The sequence below is a fragment of the Camelus bactrianus genome, chromosome 2 (assembly GCF_048773025.1).
Source record: "Camelus bactrianus isolate YW-2024 breed Bactrian camel chromosome 2, ASM4877302v1, whole genome shotgun sequence".
NCBI lineage: Eukaryota > Metazoa > Chordata > Mammalia > Artiodactyla > Camelidae > Camelus > Camelus bactrianus.
In genome coordinates, this window is record NC_133540.1 from 34,536,321 (window position 1) to 34,560,211 (window position 23,891).

Below are 23,891 nucleotides of genomic sequence, written 5' to 3' on the forward strand. Positions count from 1 at the left end.
TGTATATACCTCTGGCATGCAAAAACACCTGTTTAAGTCTTCATACTCTTTCCCTTCACTCATTCCACCTGTATCCACTCTAACTTTACTGCAGAGAAAGTATCAATATTCAAGAAATACGTAGTTAACTAGGAAAATCGAGTAATAAAACTGCACAGTCCATGAATTAAAAAATGGGGAAATTCAAACACTAAGGAAAAACTCATTTCAACAAGATGATAGAGTCACAGCACAATAATAATACGGTAAACATTATGCTGCCATTAGTCACCAATGAATAGAAGTTTATATAGAAGCTGTCATCTTCAAAGCATTCCCTAACTTGAGCAAGAGGCTAGATAATTAAGCAACTTGTTTACTGCCAAAGGTCTTAGACCTCAACGTTCTCAACCCTTAAAATAAAAAACACTGCCTGTTTTCTAAGGTCTAAATGCCAGCCTGAGTAGGGTAGTGGACGGGAATTTGGATGAGGGTGTTAAGATTTGATCTCCCATTAAGACGTTTTCAGGACAGGGAAGCAAACATGGTGTACACGTGAGAGCGGAATATTGAAATTTCCAAGGGAGATTTTCTCGTAATACAATGACCCTTACCTGTGGAAGAAATGCTTGCAAAAACTTCTTGCAGGGAAGGCAGCAGGGTGGAGGGCTCGGCCTTCCAGATGTTCTGTAGCAAGTTACTCACTTTTGTCACCTGCGAGACATATTCCCGCAGCTCTTTCTCCTGGGTGGAGACGCACTGGAAGTGGCCTATCGTTCGAACCAGCTGTTGACAGAAAGTGATGGACAGTTTCCCTTTGGGGATGCACTGCACGAAGTCGGTCAGGAGGTCGCTCAGTCGGGCGCACAGCTGCGGCTCCGGCCGCTCACACACCATCCGCAGCACCTCCACCTGCAGCAAGCTGAAGAGGTCCAGCACCGACGGGCAGCTCATGATCAGCCTCAGGCCATTGTGAATGTAGTCCAGGATGGCTACGTCTTTCCTGTCTAGCGAGTGGTAGCCTTGCTGAAGGAGGCCCAACACGAACGTCTTGTTGAAGAAGGACTCGAACTCCGGCCGGTGGTACCGTGCGTAGGCCTCCAGCACTTGGTGCCCCACCTGCCGCTGAAAGGGGTCCTGGCCCTCCAGGATGAGCCGGGTCGTCAGGTCAAACATGGCCTCGCACTGCGCCTCGTCCAGCCAATTCTCCGCCGACTCCACCACCTTCCGCACAATTACCCGCTTTAGCGGCAGCGGGTGCGAAGAACTCACCAGGCCCTCCAGGATCTTGTCCATGGTCGCCAAGCTGCAAGGCCAGGGCCAAGGGGTTAAGAGCGGGCGGCCACAGCCCGGGCGTGGGGCAGGAGAGCCCCGGGGCGGAGGTGAACTTCGAACGCGGCAGCAGCAGCAGCAGGACGGACCACCGCCACCGCCGCCTCAGTAGCCACATTTATCGGGCAGGAGGGCCCATCCAAGCCCGGGCAGGAGTTGGCAAGCCTCGGGCGCGTAAGAACCGGCACCGCCTGCGGCGGGCCTAAGGAGCCAGAGGCCCACACTCCGCCGCCGCCGCCCGGGGCCCGCGGTCTCTCTCAGCATCGGCGCGGAAGGGCTAGCGAGGCCCCCCGGCGGCGGCGGGCACTCAAGGCCCGGGGCTGAGAGCCAGTCGGTGAGGAAGCGCGCCTCCGCGACCCGCGGCAGGTGTGAGCGTCCGGGCTCCGGCAGGTCGTGGGATGAAACCGGTCCTGAGTTGAGTCAGGAGCCGCTGTCACCCAGCGTGCCGAATTAACCCGGGAGAAGAGAAGGCGAACACCCTTGACCCGGATTCAGAAGGTCCAGCGAACCGGAAGTGAAGGGTTCCCCGGAAAGGCCCGCCCCGCCGCCCCGCCGCCCCGCCGCCCCGCCGCCCCCCTCCTTTTCTTCCTCCCCTCTTCCTCCACCACCACTCGCCAACTCCCTTCCCGGTGCCCTCGGACCCCGCTCCCTGCCCCGCCCCTTCGCTGCTGCGCAGGCGCGGCCGTCTCCTCCGAGTCGCGCGGCGACGGCCGCGTCATGGGGGGATCGTGTGTCGAGTCACAGGTGGCTTTCCAGGAGGAGTGGCCCGGAGCGGACGCGGTGCAGGTGGCTGTGACTCTAGATTCCCACCTTCCGATCTCTGTCGGTTCTGTCCGAGTCAGGGTACTTATGAAAGGCCGAGAAAGTTTTATTTATGTAAAACTTGTGAATGGGAATGTTTTGGAAAGGCGAGCAGAATAGCATTTAGGGAGAAAGTAAGGAAAAGAACTCAGAATTCGGATTGAAGAGAAATCGTTTAAGGTCTTGGCTCATTTTTCAAGAAATGAGCTAGGGTTCCTAAATGTGAGTGCCTTTTTCCTACGTTGTGGTTATTAAAGTAAGGAGTGTACTGGCGGCGGTATACTTTTAGAGACGACTGGTATCAGTAGGAGTTTGTTTCAGGAAGCCTGTAGCAAATACCATTTTAGTGAAATTATGTGACATATTGAAACTTTTAAGTTGTCCCAAAAGATGGGAGGAGAGTAAGGAAAATGACAGGTGAAAAAGAATGAAATATTATACATAGATATAGATATATATCTATGTCTCTCTCTCTCTCTATATATATATGCCTGTGTCATATTAAAGAGTACTTTGAGAATAGAAAACCAGGTGAAATTTTCACAATTATTTGCGTGTATGCAGACACTGAAGATGGCTTTACAATAAAGAAGAACAGGTGCAATCATCATGCTTGTACTCTTTCAAGTTAACTTCCAGTGATTCACAGAATTTAGGCTTTAATCAGAGGCCTTTAAATTGGAAAACACTACCCAATTATAGTCCCGTCAAGGCTTGACTAATATAACTGTGAAATCAGACATTAGTGGCCTATACAGACAAAACTTTAAAGAAATGGCTCATGTTATGTGTCCAATAGAAAAAATGAACAAAGTTGTAAGTTGTTTACTCTGCTAGTATTTTGATTTTTATCAATTTCCAAAATGGCTACACCAATATACTTAACACATCCATTAGGGTAATCTTAAAAATAGTAGCAGTTTAAAGAAGATAGGAGCTGGGTAGAGGAAACTTGAGACTGAGTTTGTAGGAAGAGATTGAAGATGAAAGAGAAATGAGGTAACTGATGGATCTAAAAGACAGTCATGGCAGAACACAGGAATAGCTTTGGAACTTTTCCTTTTCCAATAGATAGAAGGTAAAACTACAGAGAAAGTATGACTTTGCTGGTAATGTTGCCACACTGGAAGACAAAAATAATGTAGAAAGTAAAACATTAAGAGGAATGAATGGTAGGCTTGTGAATGTGCTGATATCCTGTAACTTAAATACTAAGATGTAAAATTAACAATACTTAAACACTATAGGTTACATCGTATGTTATATGATAAAGGAACAAGAGAGGAAAGAAAACAAAATATTTGTTATATATATATATATATATATATATATATATATATATATATATATGTATCAGTATATAAGCATGTATTTTTGTTGTATATAATAAGCAAATATATTACACAAAAATTCATAAGGAAATAAGGAGGAAATGTTTTTGACAGTTACAGTCCAGCTTCTGAAACTGGTCATGTGGTTATAGTTGGTATTTATAACAACCTTTTCCCACTATCTATTCTGCATTCCCTTTGCCTTCAGCAAATACTTCAGCTGGTTGTGGTTCTTTGCCTGATGGAGTGACCCAAACCTTCATTCCTTAAGACTCTGGGCCACTAGTAGTCCTGCCTGGGTTGGATTGTTGTCAATTTCAATTGACTTTAATCACAGAACGTGGTAATACTAAGAGATGCCCTAAGGAAACTCTGGTATTCCAGACAGGATACCTTCCTTACTTTCATTGTAGAGTTGCAGTTCAATTTCCCCATGATAGTTAGGATCAATCACTTCAGCCAGCACAGTAACTCCCTTCTTTGTATATTTGACCATAGATATGAGGAGTCCAAAGTGGCCTGATGGCATTCTTAACTCCCAGTTCAGTGAACTCATTGGTTTGTTTCCTGGTGGAAGCATTCTTCCCTTTGGAACTAAGACCTAAGCCAGCAGGGCATAATGTCAGAGGAACAGGGAGCAAACGTTTTGCTAATAGGTCACTAACAGAAATAGTGAGTGGTGCCACTCCCATTTCTACCCCTTGGTTTCTGGACCTGTGAATTCTGGGTATGAGAGAGGCAGCAGCATATATTGGATGCTCATATATAGCATTCTGGAGAACTTTGCTCCAGTCCTTCAAGTTCTCGTCACTTAGTTGTCACTTTAATTGAAACTTCAAAAACCTATTCCACCATTCTGTCAAGCCATCTGCTTCAGGATGGTGGGAAACATGATAAGACCAAGTGAATTCCATGAGTGTGGGTCTGTTACCTCATTTGCTGTGAAGTGAATTCCTTGATCAGAAGCAGTAGCTGTGTAGAATACTGTGTTGGTGAATAAGGTATTCTGTAACTATGCATGGTAGTTTTGGCGGAAGTATTGTGTGCAGGGAAGGCAAATTTATATACAGTCAATGTGTATTCAAGTAAGAATAAAACATTTCCCCTTCCATGATGGAAGCAACCCATTTTAATCAACCTGTCACCATGTGGCTGGTTACCACCCGTGGAATGGTGCCACATCAGGGACTCAGTGTTGTTCTCTGTTGTTGGCAGTTTGGCACCCAGCAGGGGCCAAGCTGGGTTGAACTTGGTGAGTGGAAATCCATGTTGTTGAGCTCATGCAAACTCTCCATCCCTGTTATCATGGCCACTTTGCCCATGAGTCCACTGGGTAATGAATGACCTGGGTGGCTGGGGAAAAACTGGATTGGCTACAGACAAGAACCAAGCAGGTTCACTGCTCGAAGTCTGCCCATTGGGAGGATTTCCTTTACCTTTGTCCTTCAGGAATGTCCCAGAATGAGGGGCTGTAGTGCTGTAGCCATCCACTTTTGGGCGGCATTTGCATATTGTCCAAAATCATCTGTATACCAGGCTACAATCTTCTCTTCCTCTGTCTACTGATTGTAGAGAGAATTCCTCACTCTGGCATGCAAATGTCTTACTATTAAGTCTAGAGTAGTTCCTCCTCTAGGTCCATCTTTTGCTCACCAGGTCCACTCAGCGTAATGTTATCAATGTAATGGAGCAGTGTGAGATCTTGTGGAAGAGAAAGGCAGTCAAGATACCTGTGAATTAAATTATGACCCCTAACTTAGGACTGGAGACTTAACTAGTCCCCTGAAGCAGGGGAGTCAAGGTGTATTGCTGCTGGCCTTGCTAACTGTAAACAAACTGCTTCTAGTGGTCTTTACTAATAGGTATAAAGGAAAACAAAACAAAACAAAACATTTGCCAGAGCATTAGCTGTGTACCAGGTACCAGGGGATGTGTTAATTTGCTTAAGCAATGAAACCACCTCTGGTAGAGCAACTGCAATTGAAATCTCCACCTGGTTAAACTCATAATAACCCACTGTCATTCTCTAAGATCCACCTGTCTTCTGCACAGTTTAGATAGGTGAGTTGAATAGGGATGCGGTGGGAATCACTGCTCCTGCATCTTTCAGGTCCTTGATTATGGCACTAATCTCTGCAGTCTTTCCAGAAATATGGTATTGCTTTTGGCTTCCTGTTTTCCTAGGTGGAGGCAGTTCTACTGGATTCCACTTGGTCTTTCTCACTTGAATAGCCCTCACTCCACAGGTCAGGGAATCAGTGTGGAGATTCTGCTAGTTGTTGAGTATATTTGTTCCAATAATTAATTCTGGAATTGGGGAAATAACCACAGAGTGGGTTAGGGGGCCCACTGGGCCCATTCACTATGAGACAGACTTTAGCTAAAATTCCATTGATTACTTGACCTCCGTAAGTTCCTACTCTGACTGGTAGATCACAGTGATGTTTTGGATCTCCTGGGATTAGTGTCAGTTCTGAGTTAGGGTCCAATAGTCCCTCAAAGCTCTGATTATTTCCTTTTACCCAATCACAGTTACCTTTGCAAAAGGTTGTAGGTCACTTTGGGGAAGGCTGGGAGAAAAATTAACAGTATAAATTTTTGGCAGTTCATTCAGATGATTCTGGGTCTATCAGCTGGCTCTAGTCTGGGAACTGAATGAGGTGCCATGACTTTTTTTTTTATAATTCAGGTTAGACTTTTGTTCACTTAACCTAGGACTTTTCTGTTTGTATAGATCATTTCATTTCTAGCAACACCATGATCAGTTAGCCAGGTCTATGCAAGTCAGACTATTCTTTTTTTTCCCCCTTTAATTTTATTTTTTTATTGAAGCATAGTTGATTTACAATGTTAGTTTCAGGTATACAGCAAAGCAATTCAGTTAATTCAGTCAATAATTCAGTTATACATACATACATATATACACAAATATTTTCAGATTCTTTTCCATAATAGCTTATTACAAGAAATTGAATATAGTTCCCTGTGCTATGTAGTAGGTCCTTGTTGTTTATTTGTTTTATATATAGTAGTGTGTATCTGTTAATCCTGAACTCCTAATTTATCCTTCTCCCAGCCTTTCTCATTTGGTAACCATAGTTTGTTTTCTATGTCTGTGAGTCTATTTCTGGTTTGTAAATAAAATTTGCATCTTTTTTTAGATTCACATATAAGTGATATCATATGATATTGTGATATCATATGATACTTGTCTTTCTCTGTCTAAGTCAGACTATTCTGATTGCTGCTTTTCTGCTGTCCATTATGGTAACCGTACTCCCCTTGCCTTTAGCAGTTAAGGGCTACCACTTTGACTCCTGCCACCTGGAGATCAGTTACTCCCATTGCATTTAGGTTTTTCAATTTAGTGACTGTAGTCCCCGCTGTAAGGTCTGTAGAGAAGAGTGATCACAGCATTCTTCAGAGATGTAGGGGCTACCCTCATAAATTTATTTCCCCCAGTAGTGGTGAAAGGTATGTTTTCTGGACCTTCCCAGTACGGATAAAGTAGGTCTTAAATGACAAATTCACTGTACCTTTTCAATCTCACTAAGCCTGTGAAACCTTTCCTTTACATTAACCAAGGCAGGTCTGGCATTTCTAATTTGCCCATTGCAGGGTGACTGATATCACTGAGGGAATTAATGTTGATAGGAGAAGAGAAATAGCTGTAAGTTGGGAACTCCAACATTAAGATATTTGGAAAACTAGGAGGAAACAACAAAAGGAGCTATGAAGAAGCTACTAGTGTGGTAGGAGGAAAACCAAGAGAGTGTGGTATCTTGGAAGCCACATGAAGAAAACAATTAAATACATTATATATTGTTAAATGGTCTAATAAGATGCGGATTGAAAACTGAGTACTGGTTTTAACAACATAAAGATAAGTGGTTGGATAGAGTGATATGGTGAATGTTAAATCCTATAGTTGACTCGAGAAAATGGGAAATAAATTGATGACAGCAAGAATAAACAACTCTTTCAAGGAGATTTGCCAACAGGAAGGGGAAATTATGGGGTGATATCTCTAATGTGACGCAGGATCAAGCAAAAGTTTTTTTTTTTTTAAAGCATGTTTGTTGGTGAATGGAAACAAATCTAGGAAAAGGGGAAATTATTGATACCTGAGAGAGAAGGAAGAATTTCTGAGCCAATGCCCTTGAGTAGATGAGAAAAGACCTAGTACACAAATGGAGGGGTTGCCCTTTGCTAGGAGCATGAACAAATTCACTCAGTAACAGGAGAGACAGCAGCTGCAGGTAGGTGGGTGAATGTGGTTGTGGGAGTTTACATAAGTTCACATCTGATTGCTTCTGTTTTATTCAGTAACATAGAAAGCAAGGTCATCAGTTAAAAGTGAGACTGGAAGAAGAGCTGTAGATCTTAAGAGAGAGATGAAGCTATGTAACAGTTGTTCAGGAGACTGGAAATATAGGATGATTCCAGGCAGCATTAAGGGCCCACTGAAGTTGGAGATCATGAATGTAAATGAGATCAGTCAATTTGTTTGTTTCCTCCATGCTTACATGCACAAGTGCAAGTATGGAATAGGCAGAGTTGGACATAACCAGGGTTGTGGTTTAGCCAAGCGCAGGAGTTAAGAGAAGGGCAGGAGAGTTGAGTGTATGCAAAGGGGTGGTTATGACTGACCATGCAATTAAGCTGGGTAAGGATAGAAGTTACGATGTGGGGGTGAGAGGCATGAAAAAGATGTTAGGATCAATGAATTGTAGGTTCTGGTGGGGTCAGAGGATTGTTGGAAATTTCCAGGTTCCAAGTAGAGGTGGTGAGCTGGAAAAATAGGAGATAGTGGTCAGAAAGTGAGATGCCTCAAATTAAGAAGGCTGAGAGGCAATACAGTCATCCTTTAGTATCTGCAGAAGATTGGTTTCAAGACGCCCCATGGGTACCAAAATCTATGGATGTTCAAGTCCCCTGTATAAAATAACATAGGATTTGCATATGTCCTACACATATCCTCCTATATACCTTGTCTCCAGATTAATTATAACACCTAATAAAATGTACAGTTGACCCTTGAACATCATGGGGGTTAGGGGCATTGACCCTTTGTGTGGTGGAAAATCCATGTATAACTTTACACTCAGCGCTCTGTATTCTTAGTTTCACATCCACAGGTCCAACCAATGAGGGATTGTGTCATACTGTAGTATTTAGTGGAAAAAAACCCACATGTAAGTGGACCTGCACAATTCAGATCCATGTTGTTCAAGGGTCAGCTGTAGATGCTATGTAAATTGTTGCCAGTGTGCAGCAAATTCAAGCTTTTCTTTATGAAATTTTATGGAATTATTTTTGGAATATTTTCGATCCATGATTCATTGTATTAGAGGATACAGAACTCATAGATAAGGAGGGCCAACTGTAGTTACTGGGAAAGACAGGATTGAGGTATTGCTATTCAAGTAAGTAGCTGGAGTAGTGTGGAGGATAGAATCATTGGAGGAGAGGAGGTCAAGGCACTGAGTGACAGTGTATTGAATAGATCATCTGTGTGGACATTGAAGTCAGCTGACAGTTATGATAGGAATAGGGTTTGAGACAGTGTCAGGGAGTTAGGAACTAAAGTCTCTGAGGAGTGGGGTGGAGGCAGAGTGGCCTGGGGATTGTTTGGGTGCTGCAGCAGGGAAAGGGAGTTGGTCCTGTCTTTTGATGTCATAAAATTTAAATGGGCCTGTTAATGGAGGAGGGAGGAAGAGTGGTCTGGAAGGAGCACCAAGGAGCAGAAAAGTTGTCTTCTCTAACTCCAGGCCTAGTAGTGGTAGAATTTGGGAGTTTGGACTGTAGAGAAGAGGGCTGCAGAGTTGATCAGGTTTTAAAGCAAGAAGTGAAAGAAATATTTAGAGAAGGCGAATTTGCTAATGACTGAGCCTCAGAGGGTCCAGTGGAAAGACATCAGGTGTCAGACAGGGATGAGGAATGGGTCAGAAAAGGAGATGTTCCGAGCCTTATAGGAATTAGAATCCTGAAGATGAGAGTTGACTTTGGCTTTTTGTGGCAACTAAAATCAACAGGCATAAAGGGGATAATGCGAGTCATCTTGATGAAAGTCTTTGATGAAAGCTTTAAGTTCAGAATGGAGACTGTAATGAAACAAATGTGCAGCCTCAGTGCCTATTCAAGGACAAGGCTGGGCTTAGATTACTCATGAGTGAAATACATTTTGGCAAAATGTCTGCCTTGTAAAGGGCGCAGGGTTATGAACGAATCTGAAGACCTTGGAGATAATCAAGGTGTATTATTCATTACCTTCAATTTACATCATACAGCAATTATAGCTGCTGTCTCAAAGATTTTCATTACCATAAGAGGATCCTTCTCAAAAGCTAGGCAGTAAGTTCTGCCTTCTTTCCTGAGAAAAGTTTGAATAGCAGTAGCATCTTATTGATTTATAGACATTTTATCTATTTTTACAGTCAAACAAAATTTCAAACTTGAAATTTGATTTTTAAAAAAATTCCAAAAGTTCAAGGCAGTCATAATTGGCTGAACGTGAATTCAAAAAAAAAGAAATGGTAGAGGAACTCTAAATTAAAAAATGGACATAAGACATAAATATTTATAGGCACATAAAAAATTAAAACAGTTCTCCCTATTCTGACTAAAATAATCAACATGTGATACAGGAGAAAACAGTGGGTGGGAATATTAATTTTGGTCTAATTCTTGGTTTCATCAACTCACTCATCTTCTCCCTAAGTCTAGATCTGTGTGTCTCTTCTTCACTTACTTATAACAGGAACTCAGAACTATCATGGCTACTTTTGAATTTTGAGAGGTGAAAAAATTTCTGGTCAGGGGCAACCAAGGCTTTGATGGTCTCAGAGAGGGCTGTGTAATCACAGGATGATGTGAGTAGGAATGAGGTGGACAGCAAGAAAGCAGATGACTATGGCCTGGTTACAGTTTCACTTGTTTTGTGATCAGGGTGTTCGCATAGTCCAAAAACTCAAGTTTGCTAAATGAGGAAAGTACTGGAATGGAAAATCATGCGGTATTTGCGCATAGGTTTTGAAGATTTAGGTGGAAAGCAGGACTGAGAGTGTTATCGTTTACTGTTTAAGTTCTTTTTTAAGTTTCTGCGATGACAATTAGTGTGCAAGACACACTGCGGCATGGCAAATTACAGAGAAAATAAAACCAGGGTCTGCAAACAGCTACCTTAGAGTTTTGCTGTAAGGGTAAATAAAATGAAATATGCAAGGTACAGAGCCCAATGCTTGGCTTAAGTTGTGTTTCCTTTCTTAAAAGTTTTCTGGAAATTATCTTATTAGTTTTGGAATGTTTTATAGAAATAAAATAATTATTTCTGGTTGCAGAAAACCTCCGTAGTTATTTAGATCAGCTCTTTAATATTGTGCTAGCTATATGTGTGTGTGAATGTGTGTATGGATGTGGGCATGTTTAATCATAGAAAGGGACCCTGAAATGGTCCCTTTTCTCAAGTATCATTAACTCATTCTTTCAGATCTCAATTTAAATATCCCATCTTAGAGGAAGTCTTACCTAACTTCACAAAATAGATCAAGTATTCTACAAAATATCCTCAGAGCACTGTGTATTCCTCTCTAGCACGTATCACAATGATAATTATTTTTTTCCGTAATTTTTGAATCTCTTTCTTCTACCCTAGGAGGTAAGTTCTCTGAGGACAGGGATCATGCTTATCTTTCTTCCTGTTCCTTACTTAGCACCCAGTACAGTATCTCCCAGTACTTAGCACTCAATAATTATTATATCATGAGTCTTGGTTTTAATAAGAATCGTTTTGGGGATATGCTCATTTGGCATATATCAATATTTTTAAAGGAAGATTTGACAGGAAATAAGTTCTTAGTGGTATTGTAAATCTTTAGGGATTATGCATGTTAGCTCCCTTTTCTATATCTATAGATATATCTATTGAAGGGTTTTCTTAAGATGATGTGGACATTGCCAACATGTAGGTTATTAAATGTTTCAAATAATGTTTTTTTTTTTTACCTTCCTTCTGAGGCTTTGTACATAGTCTTTCTCAAAGATGTATTACCAGGGATCTTTATTTCTTAGATGAAACAAGATGTGATAGTCTGTTATAGGCTTCAATGTAGGAGAAATTATTTGTATTTTAGCAAGATGGTGCTTAAGTCAGCTTTCATTATTTGTGTTTTAGCAAGATGGTGCTTAAAGCACCTTCATGTGAAGAGCAATCCAGAGTGTTTATTTGAAGTGTCCCTTTTAGCTCTAAAAAGTAGACTGTTGTGTTGGCAAACAAAGAACCAAAGCATTGGTGACAAAACAGGTCAAAAATTCTTTGTTTTTTGATATGTTGCATACTTTTTATTTTCAGTTGCGAATTAGTGAAGAAGGAATATTACTGTTTTTCAAAACAGACCTAAGTAGGTTGACTATACCCGTCTTTTATGTTATGACCTTGGGTATGTTACACACACAGACCTCAGCTTCCCCATCTGCAAAATGAGGACATCACCTTTATTGCCATGGATGTTCTATGGATTAAATTATCTAGTGTACATCAACTGTTTTATATATGATGGCACACAAAAATACTTCTCACCCCTTTATGATCAGTTGGTGGCGTTAAAGAGAAAAATCACAGGTTTAAAATGGCATCACTTGTGTTAAAGTCCATGACACCAAACCTAGATTTAATATCTAACCTAATTGCAGTTTCAGCCTTTCACCAGAAATGTAACCTTAATCAACCAGTCTGGAATTTTCTGGTCAGCACCAACGAGGTAATCTGCCACTTGGGTCTTCTCCAAGCCTCAGAGGAAGAAGAGGCAATCTGCATGATAAATCCCTTGCAGTTCCCTTCCCCCCACGAAAGAGGTCATCATGTCCCAAAAATAATCCTTTTCTTTCTTTTGCTAATAGCTCCCTTGCCCCACCCTTCTTCCTATAAAAACTTCATTTTGTATAACCCTTCTAAGAGCCCTTCTAGTTGCTAGATGGGTTGCCACCTGATTCATGACTTGCCTGATAAAGCCAATTAGATCTTCAGATTTCTTTGGCTGAATTTTTGTTTTTTTAACAGGCTGAGAGAAAACAGCATTGTAGGATTTTATTGAACTATGGTTCATATCATTTGACACTTCAAACCAGGCCCCTCCTTCCTTCTCTTCGTATTTTCCTTCCTTCCTTATTTATTTATTTTTCTTTCTATCTGAAAAGGTAAAGTTTGTAGTTTAGACTGTCATTTGTAATTATAGTGAAAGTCTTTAGGGGATGAAGAGAATGGAGGGTACATACCTTCTCAACTGTCCATATCTGGATATTAGAAAGTTCAGAAAACTGAGGAGTTGTAGTAAGTTTATTGAGAAGAGAATGTCTAATAAAAGCATTGAAGAAAACAGCTAAAAGATTATGGAATGTATTTTTTATTCTTCATAATATAGATGTAAATACTATTTACAGAGTTTCTATTATTACAAAGAGGCCCATGAAAAGAGAGGGTTGGATTGCTGGGAAAGCTAGAAATTGTTTTTTGGCTCTTTATTGGTTTGTTTGAAATGAAAAGATAACAAGGCATTTTTTTTCTTAGCTTTTAATGACTTTGAATGTAATCCACAAGTATAGTGTCCCAAAGCTAAAGAAAGCCTGTTCCCTTTTAATGGCATTTATAGGGTAAAGTTAGTGCTACTGTATTTATCTAACCAAAATTGTTTCTGTCTTAATGTATCTCATAATTAGATCCCATATTATGATTCTGGTTAAATCGTTTGGCAGTGATGGATCACAAGGATAAATTAACCAATCTATCTAGTTTAGCTTATAGCAGATGCAAATTCTAGTTATTTAAATGATTCATCTCTTCTACTCCAAGGTTTCTTACCAGTGATGTGTACCACAGTAGCTTTAACTCTATATAGATTTTTATAAAATTAATAAAAGATCTTTCTTACAGAAAGGAAAGAATTTCAACTAATCAGTAGTCACAGGCCACAGATATTACTTAATTCAATTAAATTTTTATAGCTGGATTCAAATGCTGAGTCAACCCTATAATTCAGTTCTCCTACTCCAGTTCCCCCATTGCTAAAATATTATTAAGAGTAAGTCAGGAAACCAGACTGATTGATAATACTACTAAATCTTGTTATCCACCCTCAGTGGCGCCCTCATTGCTGTTAAGCAAGTTTTCTATTCATCTCTAAATATTTCATATCCCCCAAGAACCCAAGCTTCCTATCCATGCCTTTTTTGGTAGTGTCTTTCATTCTAACTCCACTGGAAAGATTGAGGACTATCACATCAACTCCCTTAATTTCCCTCTTCAATGGAAAAATTTTTTTTTGTATTTTAGCACATATTTCCCATCTTCCTTCTAATCTCAGAGCATAAAATATCTTTCTCCTTTTTAATTTTGATGCTCATACCGTCCATCCTTTCTCACTTCTTTGTGATATTTTGCTTCATCAATTATATCTGTATATCATCCATCAATTGCTTTCTCTCAAAAGATAGATATGTTACTTTCCTCAGTCATCTCATCTATTTGCCCATTAGTAACTCACAGTATTTTAATAACACTTTTTTTAAAAAAGATGTCCTATACTATTTAAATTATATGTAAAAGGATGTTCATTTGACTCTCAGCTCAGAAGTCTTGCCTTAGTGAGCATCAGTGAGAATTACCAGTGAAACTAGCCTTAACCATATGGTTCACTTTGGCATATACACTTTTAAATTATTACAATAAGGTTTTATTTATTATTTATAATGACCACAAGTATAATCTAATTTTAGTAACTGAACATCAAAATTATTTTCCTATATTCACCTTTTATTCAGATTTTACAACTATTGATAACATTTACTGGGAAAAAACTGGGTATCATTATTCTTGTTGGGAGAAATACCTCCTCTTGGGTACCTCCTTTTGTATCTTTCTGTTTTATAATTTTCTACCCAGAAAATCACTCTCATTATTTCAGTGACTATTTTTCAGCTTTACATCTACTGAAATACTTGGCTGTCCCAGGAACTAATCAAGGCCAACCCTACCCTACCAAATCTAGAGAGAAAAGCAATATAACCTTTTGAAAACCAGTTTTTTAAAAAAAACCCTTAAATTGCTCACATCACTTTAAAATACCACTGTGCCACAATGAAATAGCCAAATAACTATGTTTTTATTACATGGCAAAAGTATCTGTCTCATGGGATTATGTTTGTTTAATGGAACTATTATGATTAAAATATATCATTAACACAATCAACAAAGCATTATTACCAAGGGCCATCTGTTGATATATGAAAACAGCATCATTATATAGAACAAGATAGTTATTTGTACCTAAATGTGTACTTCCAAGACTTAGAGAAATAAATGTACAAAAGATATATAGTAATACAATTTAAATGAAATACATAAATGTTAGGTTTTTAATATAATTTATATATTTGAGTCATTTTTGTGGGGAAAAATCTATAAAAGTATTAAATATTATATAATGAAAACACTATAGAGGATTCTGGGAAGATACTAAAGTAGGAAGTACCAAGAATCTGTCCTTCCAACTAGACAAAAATTGCCCTGGCAGAATTTGTCTGATGTAACTATTTTGGAACTCTGGAGTCTATTGAAGCATTGCAATTTCCAGGGGAAATATTGGATGGTAAATTGTGGTTAATTTTGGTCAATTCAAGCTCTTAGCATGTTAACAACTACCTGTTCCCCACCCCCAGCCATATGGCAGGCAGTGGTGTACACGTTCCTGGAGAACCTTGCACATAGCTTGTGGGAGCCAAAGTGGGTTGATAAAAGACTGTGTCCTTTAAATATTGAGGTCTGATTGCAGAAGTGCAGAAAAAGAGGTGGGTCGTCATTGTTGTTACACCTCTTCCCATTGTTGTAAGCTACACCCCCTTCAGCTAAAGTGACTTCCAGAGGATTTAAAGGACTGATGCCCTTTTCCTCTCCCCTCTATTTACCTCTTTTTTTAAAAAAAATTTTTTTGGGGGGAGAAGTTAGTGTTACTTATTTACTTATTTTTAGAGGAGATACTAGGGATTGAACCCAGGACCATGTGTATGCTAAGCATGTGTTCTACCACTTGAGCTATACCCTCCTCCTCATTTCCCTCTTTTTACCCTTTTGTAAGCGAAACATTAAAGACTAGGGCATTCAAATACAATAGCATATATAGGGAAAATTAGAAAATGACTATGCATACTCAGGGACAGTCTCTGAAAAGACTTGGGAAGACCTTAAATTTATACCTCAGATTGATTCTTGGCACAGAGACAACCTACAACAATCAAGAAAACAAAGACAATGAACAAAAACAACAAGAACAAAAGAGCAAACTCTGAGGAATGGGGAGAATTGGATTTTCAGTTACCACATTATTAGATTAAAATATCTAGTTTTCAACAATAACAACAACAATAAAAAAACAAAGAAGGCATACAAAGAAACAGGAAAATATGGCTCATTCAAAGGAAAAAATAAATCAACAGAAATTGTCCCTGTAAAACATCTGGTGGCAAATCTATTAAAGACTTAAAAAAACTGCCTTAAAGATGCTTAAATAACTAAGATGTGGAGAAAGTCAAGAAAATAACATATGTACAAAATGGAAAAATCAATGAAAATATAGAAAACGTAAAGAAAAATTCTGGACCTGAAGAGTACAATTACTGAGATGAAAAACTTGCTAGAGGGATTCAAAGGCAGAATTGAGTAGGCAGAATAGTCAGTCAACTTGAAGACAGGACAATATAAATTATCGAGACTGAGGAACAGAGGGATAAAGATTAAAGAAAAGTGAGCAGAACCTAAGGGACCTGTGGGACATAATCAATTGGGTCAACATGCATTGTAGGAATCCCAGTTGGAGAAAAGAGAAAGCAGCAGAGGGAATATTTGAAGAGATAATATCTGAAAACATCCCAAATTTGATGAAAGAAATGAATATAAACATCCAGGAACCTCAGTGAACTCAAAGTAAGGTGAACTCAAGACACCTACACTGAGACATATTATAATCAAACTTTCAAAAGCCAAAGACAATGAGAGAATCTTGAAAGCAGCAAGAGAGAAGCAACTTGTCACATATAAGGATCCACAATAAGATTATTTTTCATCAGAAACTTTGGGGAACAGGAGACAGTGGACTGATACATCCAGAGTGCTAAAAGAAAAATATACCTGTCAACCAAGAATCTTGTATCCGGCAAAAATGTTCGTCAGAAGTGAAGGATAAGGGGTGTGGGTATAGCTCAGTGGTAGAGTGCATGCTTAGCATGCACAAGGTCTTAGGTTCAATCCCCAGTACCTCCATTAAAAAATAAAAACAAGAAAAAGTGAAGGATAAATTAAGACATTCTCAGATAAATAAATACAAACACTGAGGGAGTTTATTACTACTGGACCTGCCCTGAAAGAAAGGCTCAAGGGAGTCCTGCAGGGTGAAATAAAAGGATGCTAGACAGTAACTCAAAGCCATATGAAGAAATAATGATCTCAATGAAGGTAAATACAGGAGCAGTTATAAAACTTAGTATTATTGTAACAACAGTTTGTAAATCCCCTTTTTGTTTTTTACATGATTTAAAAGATTAATACATTAAAAGATTATTAGTCTAAAAGCTAGTATTATTGTAACTTTGGTTTGTAATTCCACATATTGTTTTCTGCATAATTTCAAAGACTCATGCATTTAAAATAATTATTAATTTATGTTTGGGAAGAAGTATGTTGTATGAAGAAGTAATTATATGACACCAACAACCCATGAAGAAGTTGTATGTTGTATGAAGAAGTAATTATGTGTCACCAACAACCCAAAGAAGTGAGGATGGAGCTGAAAAGGAGAAGAGTTTTTGCATGTTACTGAAATTAATAAAAATTCAAATTAGAATGTTATAACTTTAGGATGTTAAATGTAATCCTTATGGTAACCCTAGGTACAGAATAACACAAAAGGAAATGAGAAAGGAATTTAAGCATTTTACAACCAAAAAAAAAAAAAAAAGAAAGAAAAACTAAACACAAAAGAAGACAGTAATACAGGAAATGAGCAAAAAAATATATATGAGATAAAGAAAAAAAAATAGCAAAATGACAGAAGTACTACAACCTACTAAGTCTGAATCATGAAGAAATAGAAAATTTGAACAGACAAGTAAGGAGCTTGAATCAGTAATCGAATACTTCCCAATCAAAGCCCAGGACCAGATGGCTTCACCAGTGAATTCTACCAAACATTTAAAGAGCAAATGCCAATCCAAACACTCCCAAACTCATTTTTTGAGGCTATCATTACAAGGCTGATGCCAAAGCCAAGAAAAGAAAACTACAGGCCAGTATCTCTGGTGAATATAGATTCAAAAATTCCCAACAAAATACTAGCAAACCAAGTTCAACAGTACATTAAAAGGATCATACCCTGTGATCAGATGGCTTTTATCCCTGGGATGAAAGTATGGCTCAATATACACAAATTAGTAAATGTAATACATCGCAGTAATAGAATGAAAGAAAATTCATATGATCATCTCAATAGATGCAGAAAGAGTATTTGACATAATTTATTTTTTCATGATAAAAATTCTTAACAAATTGAGTATAGAAGGAACAAAGCTCAGCCTAATAAAGGCCATACATGACAAACTCATGGCTAACATCATACTCAATGGTGAAAAGACTGAAAAATTTCTCTAAAATTAGGAACAAAACAAAGATGCCTACTGTCACCATTCCTATTCAACATAGTGCCAGAAGTCCTAGCCAGAGCAATTCGAGAAGAAAAAGAAAGAAAAGACGTCCATATTGAGAAGGAAGAAGTAAAATTATTTGTTTTGCTGGTGACATATCTTGTATATAGAAAATTCTAAAGACCCCACCAAAAAACTGTTAGAACTAATAAATGAGTTCAGTAAAGTTTCAGAACACAAAATCCACATACAAAAATGAGTTCTAATTCTGTACACTAACAATGAACTGTCTTAAAAAGGAAAACAGTGCTATTTATAATAGCATCAAAAACAAAATACTTAGGAATAAATTTAACCAGGAAAGTGAAAGATCTATACACCAAAAACTTTAAGACATTGATCAAAGAAATTGAAGACACAAATAAATGGGAAGAGATCCCATGCTCATAGATCTGAAGAGTTAATATTATCTAAATGGCCATATTATACAAACCATCTATAGATCCAATGCAATCTCTATCAAAATTCCAATGGCATTTTTCAGAGAAATAGAAGAAACCATTCTAAATTTTTAATGGAATCACAAACACCTCAGATAATGAAAGCAATCTTAGAAAGCTGGAAGCATCACACTTCCTGACTTTAAATTATATTACAAAATTATAGTAATAAAAACAGTATAGTACTGACATAAAACAGACACATAGACCAATAGAACAGAATCTAGAGTCCAGAAATAAACTTGTGCATATATGGCCAGCTCACATATGACAAGGGAGCCAAGAATACTCAATGGGGAAAGGATAGGTTTTTCAGTAAATGATGTTGGGAGAACAATATTCACACATAAAAGAATGAAGCCAGACCCACATCTTACATCGCTCACAAAAGTATCTCAAAATGAAATTAAGGACTTCAACATAAGACCTGAAATTGTAAAACTTAAAAAAAAATAAAATAAAAAGAGAAAAAGCTCCTTGACATAGGTTTTGGCAATGATTTTTTAGATGTGAACCCCCAAACTGAAGTAACAAAAGCAAAAATCAACAAGCATTACTATATCAAACTGAAAATTTTCTGCACAGCAGAAGAAACAATAAAATGAAAAGGCAGGCTGTGGAATGGGTGAAAATATTTCCAAACCATGTATTTGATAAGTGGTTAATATCCAAAATATGTAAAGAACTCAACAGTGAAAAAACAAATAATGCAATTTAAAAATGGGCAGAGGAGTTGAATACACAATTTTTCCAAAGAAGACATAAAAATGGCCAACAAGTACATGAAAGGAACTCTGCATCACTAACCATCAGGGAAATGAAAATTAAAACCACAATGAGATATCATCTCATCTGTTAGGATGACTATTTTCAAAAAGACAAAAGATAAAAGCTGGCAAGGATGTGTAGAACAAGAAGTCTTGGTGCACTGCTGATGGAAATGTAAATTCGTATAGCCACTATGGGAAAAGTATAGAGGTTTCTCAAAAAATTAAAAATACAACTAGGATTCAGCAATCCTACATATAGGTATATATTGAAAGGAATAACCTAAATGTCCACTAACAGATGAATGGATAAAGAAAATGAAGTATATTTATAGAATGAAACATTATTTATCCATATAAAAGAAGGAAATCCTGCCATTTGTGACAGCATGGATGGGCCTTGAAGGCATTTTGCTAAGTAAAATAAGCCAGATAAAGACAAATGCTTTATGATCTCACATATGGATTCTAAAAACATCAGACTCATGGGAACAGAGTAGAATGGCAGTTGCCAGGGCCCAAGGGATCTGGGAAATGGGGAGATGTTGGTCAAACTACAAATTTTCAGTTAGAAGATGAATAAATTCTGGGAATCTAAGGTACTCCATGGTGACCATAGTTAACATTATTGTATTGTATACTGGGAAGTTGCTATGAGACTAGAGTTTTACCGTACTCACCCTAACAACAACATTAAGTTAAAAAGAAAGAAGCCATCAAGCCGCGGAAAGACATGGAGAAACCTTAAATGCCTATTGCCAAGTAAAAGAAGCCAGTCTGAAAAGGCTACATATTTCATGATCCCCACTGTATGACAGTCTGGAAAAGGCAAAATTAAGGAGAGAGTTAAAAAAAAATACATATATAATAAATAAATGTTATATAAATATATATAAAGTATTTATAAAATATATACGTGTGTATGTGTGTATATATATATATTTATATTGGTGGTTTTCGGGGATTAGGAGGAAGAGGGGATGAATAGGTAGAGCACAGGGAATTTTTATGGCAGTGAAACTATATGTAATGATGGACACACGACAAGCATTTATTAAACCCACAGAATGTAGGACACAGAGTAAATGCTAATATATCAATATCGTTTCATCAGTTGTAATAAATGTACCACACTAATACAAGTTGTTAGTAATAGGATAAAATTGGGAATGAAGGAATATGAAAATCCTTTAAACCTGGGAAATTTTTCTCTAAACCTAGAACTACTCTAAAAAATAAAACCTATTAAAAAAAAGTCTTCAAACACATTATGAAAGATTTTATTTACTCCATCTGTTCTGGGTCCAGGAACCTTTATTGTAGGGTCAAGCAGGGTTTGGCAGTTCTGGGATTTGATTTTGCCATGCTTGCAAGTTAATAAGTTAGCTTGTTACATCAGTGCATGAGCATCAGTATGTTTGCATTGGCCCTCATTCACATGGGAGTGACCAGAGGGCCTAGTTGGGAGCCTGCACATGCTGTTGGTTATATTATAACTGAACTTGGGAATCCACTGTTTTTATAGCAAGCAGTAAGCAAGCCTGCTCTTTATTTGGGATGGGTGAATTACCTTATTTCTCAAGGTTGCTCTCTGCAAACACAACTTTGAGAAATGGCCTGGGCAGACAATGGTCAGGACTTTGTGTTCTTGGCACACCCTGCGAAAGTGTGCAGATCTCCTCTCCCAATGAGTCCCTTTAGTTCTGGTATCTCTTTCTAAGAGTACTTAGAGAAAAAAATGCTTCATATTAGGATTTCTAAAAACAACAAATACACATTTTCATGTACAGTTGACTTACATATAGGTATATAAAGTTAAATATGGAGTTTTCACAAATGGAGCCCTGATGTCAATTTCCATTTCCTTTTTAATACACTTTCTTCTTTGTTCTGGTGCAATCTAGATTTGTTTTCTTCCAAGTCTTCCTGATCTTCCTTTGGATGGTTCCATGCAAATCTGCCATGGAATGGTGACTTCCAAAGCTCTTAATACTGTTTGCAGAAATTTATATATGCGTGGGCAGTTTCTAGAGCTTACTTTAAATACGGTCTTTTCCTTGTAAGACTGCAGTGAACCTTGTTCTCTTTGCCTTGCCCTGTTTTCTACAAGGCTATGGTCTACTCCCTTTGGCAGGAAAAATTGCTCCCTGTTTGATATCTAGACTGAAAACAAAATCACAGTGGGCAGAAACATGGCCACCATAATGCTTCCTGGGTAACATTATTAGATAATCTTCCACTTTTCTGCATCTGTGCCAGGAACATTGTTGTTTAATTATTTTATTCTCAGTATTGTGTGGGTTGTAAAAATCCATGAAAATATGATTTAATATTCAACCTACAAATGTATAAAAAATGAATGTCCTTAATGAATAAAATGGGGTAAGACTAAATTGAGTGCCCATAGTTTATAACTATCATTTGTGTAATAAAGGCTGTGGAATGCCTATGTCATTTAATTTCAAATCAAATCAATACTCTTTTATCCTCCAAATAATACTTTAGTCACGTATGCTAATTATTGCTATTACTGAAGTTGATAGAGTTAACTTATATCTCTTTCTTTGCTTATCCCCATTGTCTGTAACTTAGCAATAAGGAGATAAAATAGCTTGCATAATCTGAGCATAGAGAGAAAAAGAAACTCATCAAACCTCTTGCTAATTTTCATAAACCTCCAGTCATATTTTATTGTTTCACAATTGACCAGCCTGTGCCTCTTTTGGGGGCAGCACAGAGGGGTTATGCTCAGTGGAATATCAAAGGGTCATTACATTTTGAGACATGGAGTAAAAATAATAGTTTTCTTTGTTTTTACTTCTCCTGACATTAGTAACTCCCTGGGTGGAAGTCACATATATTTAGAAACTGCATTAACATTTTAAGGCCATTTTGGTGCTAGTTAATAAATTACACCTTCATTGTACTAAAATAGCACCTGGATGGACATTCCAATGGACTTTCAGAAACAGAGTAGTGTAGCAAGGCAGTGTTATTTACAAATAGGAACAAGAGCTCAGCTGGAGAGTTAGACTGCCTGGGTTTAAAACCTAGTGCCACGATTTACTAGCTATATGACTTTGGGAAAACTAATCTCCAGTCTTCAAGCTTCTTATATAATAGTAATGAACATAGAACATAGAGCTTTCAGATGATTAAATGAGATAATCCATGGAAGACACTTAGCTTAAGTGCCTGTCACATCATATTCACTCTGTAAGTGATAGCTCTTACTATTTCTTGGCATTATTATAATATATTGATAATAGTGAACTTAATGAATGCTTGTTATGAGCTTGGCACTGCATTTTCATAAGCATTGGCTCGTTTAATCCTCACCAGTGTCCTCTGAGGTAGTAATCTTAACACAAAGGATTGTGTTAACAAATCAGACAAGAATCAGAGATCTCACTAGCACCGTTGGGTGAAATGATGATTTGGCATACTTAACTATCCTCTAAGTTTGCCAGGAGGTTTGTCATTAATACGTTCATAAGGAGATTTAGCTATGTCAACTTCCTTCTTTCCTAGAAGCCTTACTTTTGTGAAGGGAGAGAATGGATTGCAGGATACTGTTAGCAAGTTTCTTCCCAGTCAGGCACTGTTATTATTTCCACTTAAAATTTAAAGACATTGGGGCACAGAGAGGCTAAATTAGTTGCATAAAGTCGACCAGCTAGTGATGATGGAGCCTGGATCAAAAAGATGATGGTTTATGGAATACCCACACGTGAGGCACTAAATTGCATACAACCAAACTCACATTTAAACCAAGCTCAATCAAACTCACATTTAATTTCTCAATAACTTAAAATTTGAAAGAAGATATTCTGATAGATACATAAAATACACAAGTATTTAGCAACACATTGAGAGAGAGTATTATACAAACCTGGTCTTCCAGTTTCCCTTTCTCAGGAATGGCACCACCATCTAGCAAACCAGAAGTCTAGGAGTTGTCCAAGACACTTGCCTACTTTCCTCTTCTTCACCCCCATATTCAACACCCCATAACAGATTCTGTTGTTTCTACCTCCTACATAACTTGGTAAGTAATTCAATTTGCTTCACTTTTCTGTATTCCCTAGTCTTAAGTATAATCTTCTGTCTTCTGAACTACTGCAATAATACATTTCCAGATAAGAAAGTAACCTATACAAGTACCCTCTTAAAATATGGTCTCCATACCACTTGCAAAATGATCTTTCAAGTTGCAAATCTGATCATGTCATTCCTGTACTTAAATATATTAAGGATCCCCATTCTTAAAAAAAGAACAGAATTCTCTATTATGGTCTATGAGGCACAACATGGCTTAGCTCCCAACTATATTTCTAGCCTCAGTTCACACTGTGCTCCCCCATGTTCTCTGTAGTTCAGCCACACTGGCCATTTTGCAAACTCTTCTAATTTCAGTTCTTCCTCCTTCCAAATAGTTTTTACATATGCTTTTCCCTGTTGCTTTTTTTTTTTTTTTTAAATTTATCCTACTGACC

General features: G+C 38.1%; 1 protein-coding gene and 1 long non-coding RNA gene across 18 annotated transcripts in view; one reads left to right on the forward strand and one right to left on the reverse strand.

The window, feature by feature from the left end:
* The window catches only part of USP38 (ubiquitin specific peptidase 38), a 31,066-nt gene extending 29,296 nt beyond the window's left edge, over positions 1–1,770 (reverse strand). Inside the window, exon 1 of one of the 2 annotated variants that reach the window (XM_010954597.3) lies at positions 594–1,770. In XM_010954597.3, coding sequence (XP_010952899.2) covers positions 594–1,275 — 682 coding nt within the window. In that variant the 5' untranslated portion in view covers positions 1,276–1,770. The remainder of the gene's footprint in view (positions 1–593) is intronic. The other variant, XM_074378036.1, reaches the window with a different exon arrangement.
* Positions 1,771–1,823: 53 nt separating this feature from the next.
* The window catches only part of LOC105068683 (uncharacterized), a 194,464-nt gene continuing 172,396 nt past the window's right edge, over positions 1,824–23,891 (forward strand). For 10 of the 16 annotated variants that reach the window (XR_012511678.1, XR_012511674.1, XR_012511677.1 and 7 more), the window contains exon 1: positions 1,824–2,097. This is a non-coding gene — a long non-coding RNA (uncharacterized LOC105068683). Of the gene's footprint in view, positions 23,444–23,891 lie in introns of all 16 variants that reach the window. The other 6 variants (XR_012511687.1, XR_012511682.1, XR_012511688.1 and 3 more) reach the window with 1 other exon arrangement.